This window comes from Neolamprologus brichardi, chromosome 1 (genome assembly GCF_056152115.1).
Source record: "Neolamprologus brichardi isolate AB-2024 chromosome 1, ASM5615211v1, whole genome shotgun sequence".
In the NCBI taxonomy this organism is placed as follows: domain Eukaryota; kingdom Metazoa; phylum Chordata; class Actinopteri; order Cichliformes; family Cichlidae; genus Neolamprologus; species Neolamprologus brichardi.
The window spans coordinates 39732249-39746377 of record NC_142104.1 but is presented as its reverse complement, the minus strand read 5'-3'; the positions used below and the strand labels follow the sequence as shown (position 1 = coordinate 39746377).

The following is a 14129-nucleotide window of genomic DNA, read 5'->3' as shown; positions in this document are numbered from 1 at the left end:
AGGCATAAGTGATGTTGACCAGTCTCACTGGAGCTCTCTGGAGAAGTGAACTCCATGCTGTGCGTTTGGACCACAGTTCTCTCATCAGTGTAGACTGCAGCTTTCAGTTAGCATTATGGCTCTGCTGAGCTCTCCACAATCCCACATGTAGCCTGTCCCCTTCTCACCTCTCCTACCCTCACACGGATGGGGACTGGGTAGGAAACAAACGCGTGTCTCATGGGTCCTGGAGCTCGTGTGCTGTCGGGACATGCATACATAACACTCAGCAGACACATCTGCTGCAAGAGAGGACGCTCACTGCTGAAGCTATTTTTACACAGCCCACAAAGGATTAATCTGTGTCTGTGTTTACATATGCTGCATGTGCATACGTGTGTATTTGTGTGTGAGCATGCTCACATGTTGCGTGTGGCGCATATAAGAGGATTTATGGGCCACAGACTTGTGCTGGCCCAGGTCAGAGCAGCCCTGGGCCTGAAACAAGAAGCAGATGCAGCCTGCAGCTCGTGGAGTCCTGCAGGTAACAAACTGAGTTCAGGCAGGTGAACACATGAACACAGGACCGTGTGTGTGCAGTGTAAGTGTAGATACTCCTTCACAGCTAAAACTGCGGTGTTTTTTTAATGTACACCACACAAAATTATCTAAACTCTTTTCAGTTTAAGAAATTATTTAATTCTGCAATTACTAGCTATGTTTCAGCTGCTCCCTAGCCACAGCAGGCAGCACCACATGCTTGATTTGGTATGCTTTTGACTCCTGATCCAACCCCAAAGTGGGTTTATTGTCTTTGGCTGGAATGGAGAGTCCATCAGGATTGGCTGGTTTGTTTTCGCCTGCCTCAAGTGGCCACTTGAGAAACTGCAGATTTTGAGACTTAGTTTTGACATTAAGAAAAAGAATAGTTTTCTCTTCAGCTGTGGAGGTTACCAGTGGGAAAGCTGTCATCCTTTGGATGACATAAATGATTAAATTACTGATTCTGATTGTTCATTTCCTGTTGAACGACTAAACAGTGAACTAACTAATCAGTTCTAGACTTTAGAAGAGCTGCTCAGCAACAACTTCAACCATTCAATTTGTCAGTCTGCTTTTATGCCTAAATGTCACAGCATCCATGTCTTCTTCTGTGCAAACAGATCATGTGTTTTTGATTAAATAGGTTCTCCAGATTATTGATCTCTAGTGTGAGAACCTCTTTGATTGGGTTGCACAGCAGAAATGGAGACCACAGAAGAGCGCAGCCGCTGTCGTCTTTCTAGCAACAGATTCTTCACACACCAAAAAAAATCCTGCTCGTCTTGGCTGCTCTTTACTCTGGCATTTATAGAGATGACTCCAACCCACTCTGCCCTGTTGAGGCCCTGGGGTACAGTTTTTCCACAAAGTAAATGTTTGTAAGAGCAAGCAAATGACAGAGAGAAGCAAATACGAGAAAGAAAGGAAGAGTGAAGAGAGCTGAGGCCCGGCAGTAGCTGGAGGTGACTACATGGCAAAGAAAAGGCCAAAAGAAAGGTTACTTCTCAGCAGAAAATGCACGCTGTTAGGAAAAAAAGGAGCGACAATAAGTCAAAGCAAACTGTTTTTCTGTGTTTATCACAGAAACCTGGCTGTGACTTCATCTTAGGCTCAAAGCAGCAGGTGGATGCCTGCATGGTGTGTGGCGGACACAACGCCACCTGCCTACACCACAAGAGTGTGTACCAGAGCAACAGTCTGGAGGCAGGTAGGAAACACACACACACACACACACACACACACACACACACACACACACACACACACACAGAGTAATAAGGACTGAAATGCCAACACAGCGTGGGGATATTTCCAGTCCCCCCTTTGTGTTTTCCTGCCCAAATGCTATTAGTCATTCGAGCTCAGGGAACTGTTCCCTGATGAAGTGAACGTTAACCATGGCAACACGTTTACCAAATAAAAGCAGTTGGCTGCCTTCCAGGAGGAATCGAGCAAACAACAGCTACAAAATTACAGTTGATTCAGGAAAGAGGAGGAAGAACACAAAGTTCTTTGGGCCATTCTGGCTCGGTGCCACCACAACATGTTCTACCTTCATCAGCACTTGTACTCGAGAGGATAATGTGGGGTCTGACTGCATGCTGGGAGGAGGTTTTCAGAAGCTTGTCTGCCTGTATGCTCTATCTGAAAAGAGAAATAACAGGTTAGAAAACACAAGTATTCACTACTTAAACCAGGCCAGCGAACAAACTGTTTCTAACTCAGTTTACTTTGAAATTAAACAGAGCAAAAACAAAGCAGCAGGCAGAGCTTGGACTTGGACACATGTTCTTCAAGTTCATCTCCAGCCTCTTGACTTCACCCTGCATCTGTGTGCTATGTTCCCCCGTATACTGCAGACAAACCCCACACACTGTGTAGCAGTATTATACTGCATTGTTTGCCCTGTTTAATTGAATTAAGAATTCAAATGTTAATGTAAGTCATCAGCTGGTGAGCAAACCATGGAATAGTCTGTGTATACAGAGGTCAAGACTTCATAGACTTCATAGTATTGGTATTTAACCAAAATTCTTTTTGCAAAAACACCAGTTGCCATCTAGTGGCCTTGCACGTTTAAGGCACTTTGGCTACATTTTGATGTGATTTTTGATTTTTGAACATGGCAGCTTTTGGAATTTGTTGGCTGCTTTATCCTCAGAATAGTTACTTTTTAACTCATGTGAGTTTGGAGGTTTGTTTAGGGGGCATTCCTATTCAGCTGGGAGCATTCATCTAATGAATGGAAACCTCAACATAATACAGAGCTTTCATGTTATTCTCAAACATTAATGGTCTGAGAATAATAGATGGAAATAAACAAAAATAAGCACCAGATTCTGGGGAATTAAACCTAATTACAAAGTGCCTAACACCTCAAGCGTGTCACTTTGGCTCTGTAACAGTGGTTCTCTCTCACAGCTCATTGTGTAGACAGACCAGTGGTGATAGATGAAGTCCTGGCCCATAATGGCTCAGATTGAGAAAGAAGAACACGGCTGATAAAGGCTGCTTTGTTTGGGTGACTCAGCAGCCTCCAAGGGCTCTTTTTCCTTTCCTTCACCAGTGGAGGGAGGGCCGATGGGGCAGCACGAAACGGTTCTTTCAAGCTCTAAATGCACATGGCCCCGAGCTCATCGCTGATCACATGCCTACCACTTTGACATTTCAAAACACTATATCATCATAAAGCCCTGCAGATTCACCTCGAGAATAGTTTTTCTCCGAAACTGGTGAAAAGAAAAACCAGAGTGAGACACTCTTTATACGTCATGATAAATGAGCTTCATGCTGTTGATGCTTTGCGCTCGGGGACACACCTGAGACTTTTTCTATTTCTTGAAGTATCGGTCTGTAAGGAATGGTTGGGAGTTTAGAGTCCATATTTCTTTGTCTTTGTGCTTAATTAGGTTTAATATTACTGACATTACAGATCCCGTTTATCTTATAATGACACGTTACAAACCATAGCCTGCAAGTGTACAGCAAGCTCTTTTAAAAGCTATAATCATGTGATTAATAATCCAGGTTTTCTGTGAGTCACTGATTACAGAGCACTTACTGACGGCTCAGTTACACAAAGGTAGACCCTGAGTATCAGGTGCACAGTACAGTCTGAATGCTTCTAAATATCTATTATGTTATCAAACTAGGATAATAGTACAGTCAATTGTCTGGAGATGTGCAAGTTTATATCCTTTCAAATAACATTCAGTAATGCATAGCAGGTTTTTGGTATCCACCATGTGACCATTTAGAGTTAAGGGTGGGGTTAGGATAGCATCCACAGCATTTTGTGGAATTTTCACATACATAAATGAGAAAAAAGTTCTAAATGATAGAAAAACATTAAGATGTTTAAAAAGTGTTTAAACTTTGTGACTGCTTGTTTAGCATGGCACTAAAATGGTAAATGGACTGGTTCTAATAAAGTGGTAGTCTAGTAATCTGGTGTTGGTGATTTAGCTTTTAATAAAAGAGTTTAAACAAGTAACTGAGGGGTTGATTTCTGTCAGGAGGCTGGTCTGGTCTTGTAAGATGACTTGAACGTGAAGATGCTTTAACATTACAGACACATCCTTTTTTTGGACCGTATATATATAAGTAAACACTTCAACCTGCAGACTGAGCCATAACTCTCTCTGCAATCCCAGAGGCAGATGTGGGATTATTGTTTAACCAACAAACGCTAAGCTTCTTTTAGATGATTTCTAGGATTTTCTTGTTTCCTGGCTTCCTGGTACTTTGTATCCAAGCTTGCTGTTGGTGTTGTATTTGTGTAGTTGATTGGAAAAAAAATGGCCTTTTCTGAATGTGGTGCAAGAAATCCAATTAAAACCAAGCTTTTACTCTCTCTGTCAGGCGGGCCTTTTGGATACAATGAAGTGGCCATGATCCCTGCTGGAGCAACTCACATCCGAGTCACTGATAACAGCAGGAATTATCTTGGTAAGATTCTGTCTACAGAGCCGCTTTTTCTCCCTGTCTCTCTTTTACACACACCAGGCCTGCTGTGCGTTTGACTTTCAGCTTAATTCCATGGCAGTCTCTTTGCATCACTGTTTCATAGCTGCAGTGTAAATCAGTTTTATATTTCAGGTCTACACATGCCGTGGCTTCCTCTCCCTGGAGACAGTGGGCTTGACGGTCCCATTTGGTTTCTGGACCCTCTGAATGTTTCCCAGGCAGCATAATAACCAAGGGCATCTATTCTCATCACGGTTTATGAGACCAAAATAAAACACGCCCTGAAACAGAATGCGCTGTTGTCCTTAAAGAGACCCTCATAAAGGCTTTATTTGACCACTTGGTTAAGACAGGTGAAGGTACTTGTTTCCATCCATGTCATGGAAAATCTCTCCCCTGCCCGCGGGCACGCCACTGCAACCCCCTCTGGCCTCTGCTCTGTAGCTGCTGGGTGACCTCTCGTTTGGGGCTCTACTCAGCTCTACCCAGGAGGGTGGCACGGTTCCCCCCTTTTGGTGGTCCTCCTCGGGTCCTTGTAGTCTGGGGCCTCTGGATGTCTGGGGCCTGGATCTCCTCCATACCTGCTTCATGCCCTGGGGGACGGGGCTATGGCTCCCCACACTCCCTAGCAGATCGTTACATGGAGAAACCTTTGGAATACAAGCATGCTGATCCACACAGGTGTGCACACAGGTGTACACAGACGCGGACTACACCCTTCTTGGCTGCTGCCTCAAAGCACATTGTGCGCTGTCTATCTTGCGTGCTGCACAATAGCGTTTAATATTTAGTATCTACTGTTATCTACTGCTAGCTAGTTTATTGTGATGGTGCTGTTTTTATTATGTTGCTCTTTTTTTGTCTGCTTTGTCTTCTGTTTTTTTTCTCCATACAGGGGATCCAGGTGTTTTGTTTGTTTTTCTTTCTTTCTTCCCTCCTTTCTCACCGTCTCTTCTCCCCTCTGGTTTTCTTTCTCTCCCTCTCTTTCTTTCATTCTTTCTCCCTGTCCTATCCCCCAGTCATGTCTGTCCCGTTTGTAAAATAAATACATAATTATAATAAAGGTCAATCAAATGGACCAATATGGCAAGGCCATGATGATCCACTTGGTAAAATAAATCCGCTTGGCATCTTTTTTGGCCTTAAGACAACAATTCTGATGGCTAAAGGTCCAAACGGGACACAAAAAAAAAGAAAAAAAAAAGAAAATCTCTCCCCTCCAGGAGTCACTGCTGCCATATATAGTCAGGCGCCATATTTCTGCTTCTGGCATCTGGCCTTTGCCTCAACTTCACCCACTGATAAGGAAACATAACTGTTTCTTTTGATGTCGACAGACATGCCAGTCTTTCCTTCATTCTCATGACCTGTTCTTCCCTTGCACAGCCCTGCAGAATGGACGCTCCCAGTTTTTGATTAATGGAAACTGGAAGATCAGCATTCCAGGCGAGTACAGTGTAGCAGGGACTAAGCTGGTTTATCGGCGCTCAGCAGACACCTGGGAAAGCTTTGAGGTGCCAGGACCCACCCAGGAAGACCTTCATCTAATGGTAAGAATATCTGAAGATGCTGGAACAGAACAAATATATATAATTCATTGTGGTAATGTACAGAACCAAAATTAGAAAAAAGTTGTCTCTGTCCAAATATTTATATATATTTTATAAATCAATTACATGTCTGTTTTGACACTGAAGACTTTAAAGCAGTGCCGTGTCTAGAAAACTTTAATTGGGGGCGCCAGGTAGGGGCACAGATTTGGAGAACGGTGGCAGATGTAATTGGCAGATAAAAAAAAAAATTAAAAATTAAAAAAAATTCTGCCAACCATTAACCATAATTCAATAACCCTATAAACCTAATAACCGAATGTGCTTTTAACTCTTATTAGAATGAGATTTTAACCACTACAGAGCAAAGTTTTTAGATACTGTGTTGATAAAGTACAAGAGATACAATCAGTGCTTTGTCAGTGTTTATTCAGCATTCAAGGACAGCAATATTTGCATAGTATTTTTACTGACATATAGTGCACATATGTTTTGAGCAAAAGCATTTTTGAATATTAAAATATGAACATTTTTAACATACAGTTGGCAAATTAGCCAATGCAAAACTTTATCTGCCTGTTAAAAAAAGAAGATCATCTTCTCACAAACTGGTGTTTGATTTTGAAACAGGAAAAAAGTGGGGAAACAAATGAAAAGACTTAACATTTGAATAAAACCTGAAAGCAAGTAAATACTTTCTATGCCTTCTTTTGATAATGTTTTCAGTATAAATTGTGCAAAAATAAACCTCTTGAACTTTTAATACGAGTCTGTTACGTGTTAGGAAGACAAGAAGTACAAAAACATTTGTAAACAGCAGCACTTGGAGTTGCAAAATATTTATGTTTTGAAAGTGAACATTTACTCAAGTACCTTGACAATATAAACATCCCTTCCTTGCATTTTCCTTCTCACACATTCCTTCATTTGTAGAACTCACAGGTGACAATGATGCCTGCTGCTCAGTCCACCTTTCCCTGACATTGCTCTCTGCTTCTGGGTGTATTTTAGCCTTCTTAAGGAAGAAATTCTCAATATTTTTCCTGTTCTTTTATCTCTACTGGTTGGCCCTGAAGTAATAGAGCAAAAACTTATGTCACAAACAACAACTTTCCTGATGTATGGCCTTGACTAGAAGTCAGGGATGTCAAATTCTGGCCCTCATGGACCCCTATCATGCACGTTTTAGATGTTACCTATACCAACAGAGCCAATTCAAATCAAATAATCCCCAAACACCTAGTTGTGCAGAAGTCTGTAAATGATTCTTTAAATCAGCTGTGTTGACGTATGGAAACATCTGAAACCGGGAGGACAGGAGCCTTGAGAACCAGAACTGCACATCCCTGCACTGAACATGGCACAGGGGTGATTTACACTCTATTCATAACTTGGAGCTGGCAGATAGGATAAGTAATGAGAGAAATTAGCTAGACCGCACAGTGTAGTGTAAGTGCTGCCTTATGGTAAACTTTGGTAATATTGATGTATAAAGAACAACACTGGCTGATGATGAAGTACAGTCAGCTGGCATGGTGACACTGCCAGTATTAACCTGCAACCAAATCTGCAGCTCCACACAGCAATGTTACGACTTGGATTATATTTTATAACTCATAACTCTAATGCGAGCTCCCCCCAGCAGCCTAATGTCTGAAATATGCGACGGCTGCAATAATTCTTTAAGTGTTATTTTTTCCTTGGTATTCTAATTTCACCGAAGTTTACTAAACTCAACAAACTTAATATTACTTACCGGGACATTTATTCTCTCATTTTCTTTTCACCTCATTTTCTCATTTTCTGCATGGAAAATGGAAAAGATAGTCGCATGTGTAAGTGATAGTGCAGCCAATGTCAAGAAGGCTGTGGGTGACAATCTGCACTGGAACCATCTAAATTGTTTTGCACACATTTTGAATTTAATAGTCAGAAAGGGAATCCAGCAGTCTCAAATTCAAGAAATTATCAGAAAGGTAAAAGCAATAATTGAATATGCACGCCGCAGCAGAGTGGCTTCTGCTAAACTGAGAGAGACACAGCAGCAGATGGGACAGCCCCAACTACGACTGAAGAAAGATGTGCCAACCAGGTGGAATTCCACTTATTACATGCTGAAGCGGATTGCAGAAGTGAAGGATCCCCTCATTTCCACCCTGGCCTTGGTGAATCCACAGCTGCAAACCCTGTCACTTGAAGAGTGGGAGATGGTCAAGGAAACCTGTGAGGTCCTGCAGCCTTTTGAGGAAGTGACTGTGGAACTGAGTGCCGAAAGGTATGTTAAAATAGTGTCATAATACATGTATATATTTCATGTTGTGTCATTACATTTGCCTAAACACATTTTTCAATTCTTTCCCAGATAATAGCATTTAAGATGTTTCTTACAACAGCTTACAATTAAATGTAAACTGTAAAATGGTTTTCTATGACAATGTATGCTTAATGCACTGAACTGCAGGGGCTGTAACTGCATTAAAACGCATGGAACTACAGTCTTTCCTTTATTTCTCCTCAACAGGTTTGTTACTGGATCAAAAGCCATTTTAATGGCAAGAGGGCTGCAGAGGGTTACTGCACACAGACAGAGAAGTCTTTCCATCTATCAGCCAATCCGCAACATGGTAGATATCCTCATTGCAGAAACTGTCAAACGGCTGGGGGGGGGGGGATCGAACAAGTGAGCCTGCTTGCAGATGCTACACTTTTGGATCCCAGGTTCAAGAAGCATGCATTTTTGCATGATAGGCATGCAGAAGATGCTGTAACAAGAGTTGTGGGAGCTGCATCGAGGTCCTTAAGACCACTGCCACTGGCAACACCCAGCACAGAGGAAGGAGAGGGTGCCCCACAGGCCAATCCTTCCACTGAGACAGTGCCTGTGATTTGGTCCGATTTTGAAAAGCGGTTTGCATCACTGAGGCCAGGAGTCCAAAACCCCTTCACAGAGGCAATGCTGGAGATTAAAGGATTCCTGTCAGAGCCACTCCTACCCCGAACATCTGACCCCCTGGAGTGGTGGAAGTCCTGTGCCACTGTCTTCCAAAAAACCTGCGATGTTATGAAGACGAGACTCTGCATAGTGGCAACTTCCGTTCCATCAGAGCGGATCTTTTCAAAGGCAGGACAAATAATTACAGACAAGAGGAACCGTCTCAGCCCTGGAAAAGTTCGGGAGCTTATTTTCCTCAATGCCAATCTGTAAGGGACAATTAATTTTGAGGACTAGTACTTTTGTTTCTTGTTTCTTGAGTGATATGTTTTATTGATTAGCATTCAAATATCTCAGTGAAGACAGAACAAAGATCTACCACAAAGCAAGAAAGCATGAGACAAGGCTAATCAAAAGGTATTGGCTGAAGCATTTGCTTATTACGCCAACCCTTTTAACAAAAGAATTTGAATGCTTTAATCTGTGAATTTTATTTTTTTTATTTAGATTTTTGATTTTGATGATTCACATTTCATTTTCTATCTGTCAGAAATTTCATTGATATTCTATTGAAATAAAAATAAACGTTCCCTTTACAAATCTTTATTTTTTTGCTCTTTTTTGCTCTATAAAAGAGTTGTTTTTCTTTTTCAATCACTCATCTTAGCAATTGGGTTTACATGAAAAGAGAAACAAATTAAGTTTGAGTGAAAATGTACATTTTTTGCACTCTCCTAGCAACTGACTCAGTGACTCAGTGACTCAAAACACCCGATTCATTTTGGTGAGTGACTCATTCAAACTCGATTCACTTATTGTTTTAGCTTCGGGGTGGCACCTGGGGTGGCCAGTCTGGTTGGGCTGGACACGCCACAGCTTTAAAGGTAAAGGTACCAGTACCATAATGGCTGATGTAGCTCAGAGCCAACCGGTCATCTGTCCCAGTTGGTAACTGTTGAGGATTAAACCACATAAAGCATCTGGGCAGCAGTTTGACCAGACTGTTTCAGTTTTTATTAAATGCATGCGCATTCCCAAATATATGGAAAACTTCTATAATTAAAGCACTTCCGAAAAGCCCTTGGTGACTTTCATCTAGGTGCTTTAACTTTTGACTTGTCCTGGCTAAATATGTGGCACAAGTGGTTAGTGAACATCTTACCTCAGCTGTAGTGGATCAGTTGGATCCTTGCAGTTTGTATATAAACCACAAAGGGGCACAGAAGATGCAACATGATTATATTTAATACAGCTGCATGTCACTTACAGTAAAAAGATGCTATTTGTCAATCTGACTTTAATACAACAACAACAACAACAACAAGACGGATTCGATGGATTAGAATTTGAACATATTTCCAGGTGAGGACTGAGGAAGGAGATTGGAATTCTAACTGATAATCCATTATTAGTTGATGTTTAATGTTCACAAAATGTGAATTACACAGTCTCCAAAGGTTGATTCTGTTCATCTGGACGTAGCGTTTTTTCAGCTGGTTTCAGTCATTATGCAAATGTACTGTTTATAAGATTGGAAACCTGCAGTCAGCTGAGACTGAAGAAGTCACTTGGATGAGTGACGAACAGTGTTGGTCAAGTTACTTGAAAAAAGTAATCAGTAACTAATTACTGATTACTTCCCCAAAAAAGTAATTAATTACTTAGTTACTTAGTTACTTTTTAAAAACACTTTACAACCTGAATAGGTGATAAAGCGATAGATCTTTCAGCCCAATTCTACTTTTTCTGCATAATCCATCATACAAAATGTAATCAAATGGAAAAGTCTTTTTTTTTTAAACTTGTTTTATCAGTTTTAATCTTTTAACTTTATGCATCAAGCAAAAATTTAATTATATGCAACATTCTCTGACTGGAAGAAATTTGTTTAATATTTAAACCTATTTTCTGCACATTCCAGCACATAAAATATTTTTTTGTGTGTGTGTGTGTTTACACTCACTCTTTCATATAGATGCAAGTAAAACACAGCCGAAAATAAATAAAGTCAAAGACTCAGCAGTCCTGTTGCTCTATTTTCACCTGTAAAGCAGGAGTGGGGTAGGCGGAGGTTTACCCTGGTGCAGGTGTGCCGCAGCGGTCAGTGGAAGAATCCGTGAGTTTCTCTGTGAATTTCCCATTACGTCGTAGCTACTCGGTGCTTGCTTGGAAGTTTAGGGGGTTTTTTTTCGCTGTAAAAAGAAGTTTTCTTCCCACGCACAACGGACACTAATGTTTTTGTCACTTTTTATGGAATCAAACTCAAAGTAAGGTCAGTACTTCCACGCTTTAAATGCTGCACGCTCATACTCTCTCCCGCACTCAATATATGATCCATTGTTGATCTGCACACAGCTGTTGTCACGAACGTCGCACTTGCTTACGTCACTGTCATGAGACATTCTCGCAAAAAAATCAAGGTTTTAGTAACACAGTAACGCAGCGTTCCTACGGGAAAGTAACAGTAATCTAATTACCGTTTTTGCAATAGTAATCCCTTACTTTACTCGTTACTTGAAAAAAGTAATCGGATTACAGTAACGCGTTACAAGTAACGACCCCATATCTGGTGACGAAACGTTTCTCCCACTGAAAACGTCCAGATGAACAGAATCAACCTTTGGAGATTTACTTACCTGGATGATTGAGCATCAAGGCGGTGAATTACACAGGCCCGATGACAGGTCCTTCAATTTCTGGTCAGTCTGTGGGAATCAATAGTAGCTTCAAGTATCTGGGCACATGTACTGATAACAAGATGACTAACAACAAAATAGAAATGAGAACGAGGAAGCTAGTCAAAGACTTTTTCTTGTCAGCTTGGTGAAAGAATCACGTTACTGCAGATAGAAATAGAAATCTTCCTTTGACTCTAATGGTCCTGACTGATAGCTTGCTATTTTTCTTTTTTTCCATGCCACTCTGAACTGTTCACTTGTGTGCAGGTTCTGGCAACAGACAGAAACCCAGGAATTGAGTACGAGTATTGGCTCCCACCAGACCAGTATGCTCTCTACCACGGGAGGAGGAGCCCACTGCGACAGGCTCACCATACTGCCAGCTACCTACCCTGGAGTCAGCCCACTGCTTCAGCCACAACCACCACTACCAGGGTTCCACAAAACACCCCCCGACCTCACTGGTGTAAGGCCCATATACTCTCTTTAATTCTCGTGAAACAGATTCATACATTAAACCATTAGTTTAGTAAGTCAGTAAACTGTAAGTCAGTCAACCTCTCAAACAACCTCATGTTAATTAAAGCACAGTTCAGGTTGAGAAGTAATTTTAGGCTGCCTTTAAAAACACACAAGTACCGCATTAAAGAAATTCCTGCCAGTCATTTCTGTAAGAGGAGAAACTCATGAAAGAGTGTGCCGTCAGCAACATTCAGACCATCTGCCCTATACTGAGCAGATACTTACATGAACACAGTATTTTTATTGTTTCTTTAATGATAACAGCTAAAATGGACTTTGTGCTATCTTTCCAATGTTATAAATGCTGCCTTCTGTGGTGTTGAGCTGTGGATCTGTTACCAGAACCAGACAGATTCATTGTGTCATTCCACAAATACCTACAACACCATTGGTCTTTGGTTGTCACTTTAACTGATGCAAAGCAGTGTTTTCTCATCACCAAGTATTGTACATACATGTACAGCACTCACAAGTGTTCTCTGTTCACTTTACATTACTGGGCAACGAGCAGTCATCAGGGAAATCCAGGTTACAAAAAGAAAAAGAAGAAAACTAAGGCTTTGGTCCTGTGCAGTCTCTGCAGTCTGCAGTAATAGCACTAAACATTTACAGTAGTTTATACTCAGTTTACATGGATCACCATCAGACTCTTTGTGATCTGTGTGACGGATGGATTCATTCCAGAAACAGAGGCTGTTTCAGCCACATTCTGAAACAAAAATAACCCCACACGGTTATGCTTTGAAAGTAAAAATGCAGCCGAATTATTCAGTGGTTAGTAAAGCTCATCTACAAAAAAAATGTCAGTTCAATTGCATTTATATAGCGCCAAATCACAACAACAGTCGCCTCAAGACACTTTACACTGTAAGGTCGACCCTACAGTAATAGATACAGAGAAAAACCCGACAATTATATGACCCCCTATGAGCAAGCACTTTGGTGACAGTGGGAAGGAAAAACTCCCTTTTAACAGGAAGTAACCTCCAGCAGAACCAGGCTCAGGGAGGGGCGGGGCCATCTGCTGTGATTGGTTGGGGTGAGAGAAGGAAGACAGGATAAAGACATGCTGTGGAGGAGAGAGAGATTAATAACAAGTGTGCCATTAACAGCCTGCTCCTCACATACAAGGTCTTAAATAATCAGGCCCCATCTTATCTTAATGACCTTGTAGTACCATATCACCCTATTAGAGCACTTCGCTCCCGCTCTGCAGGCCTACTTGTTGTTCCTAGAGTATTTAAAAGTAGAATGGGAGGGAGAGCCTTCAGTTTTCAGGCCCCTCTTCTGTGGAACCAGCTTCCAGTTTGGATTCGGGAGACAGACACTATCTCTACTTTTAAGATTAGGCTTCAAACTTTCCTTTTTGCTAAAGCATATAGTTAGGGCTGGACCAGGTGACCCTGAATCCTACCTTAGTTATGCTGCAATAGACGTAGGCTGCCGGGGGATTCCCATGATGCATTGAGTTTTTCCTTTCCAGTCACCTTTCTCACTCACTATGTATTAACAGATCTCTCTGCATTGAATCATATCTGTTATTAACCTCTGTCTCTCTTCCACAGCATGTCTTTTATCCTGTCTTCCTTCTCTCACCCCAACCGGTCGCAGCAGATGGCCCCGCCCCTCCCTGAGCCTGGTTCTGCCGGAGGTTTCTTCCTGTTAAAAGGGAGTTTCTCCTTCCCACTGTCGCCAAAGTGCTTGCTCATAGGGGGTCATATGATTGTTGGGTTTTTCTCTGTATCTATGAAGCGCCTTGAGGCGACTTTTGTTGTGATTTGGCGCTATATAAATAAAATTTAAATTGAAATTGAATTTAAGAGCTGTATCTCTACAGATGCAAGTGCTCACTTTAAACCGCAGATACAGAATGTGTGTAAAAATACAGAAAGAAATTATAATTTCTTCTAATCACCAGCAGGGGATGAAAAACAAGTTTGATTCTGCACAAATCTGAGG

General features: G+C 41.5%; 1 protein-coding gene across 2 annotated transcripts in view; it reads left to right on the top strand.

Moving 5' to 3' along the window:
- adamtsl5 (ADAMTS like 5) overlaps positions 1-14129 on the top strand; it is a 58675-nt gene that overhangs the window by 39336 nt on the left and 5210 nt on the right. Inside the window, exons 7-10 of one of the 2 annotated variants that reach the window (XM_087841924.1) lie at positions 1606-1729; positions 4384-4470; positions 5875-6038; positions 11916-12114. In XM_087841924.1, coding sequence (XP_087698050.1) covers positions 1606-1729; positions 4384-4470; positions 5875-6038; positions 11916-12114 — 574 coding nt within the window. The remainder of the gene's footprint in view (positions 1-1605; positions 1730-4383; positions 4471-5874; positions 6039-11915; positions 12115-14129) is intronic. The other variant, XM_087841928.1, reaches the window with a different exon arrangement.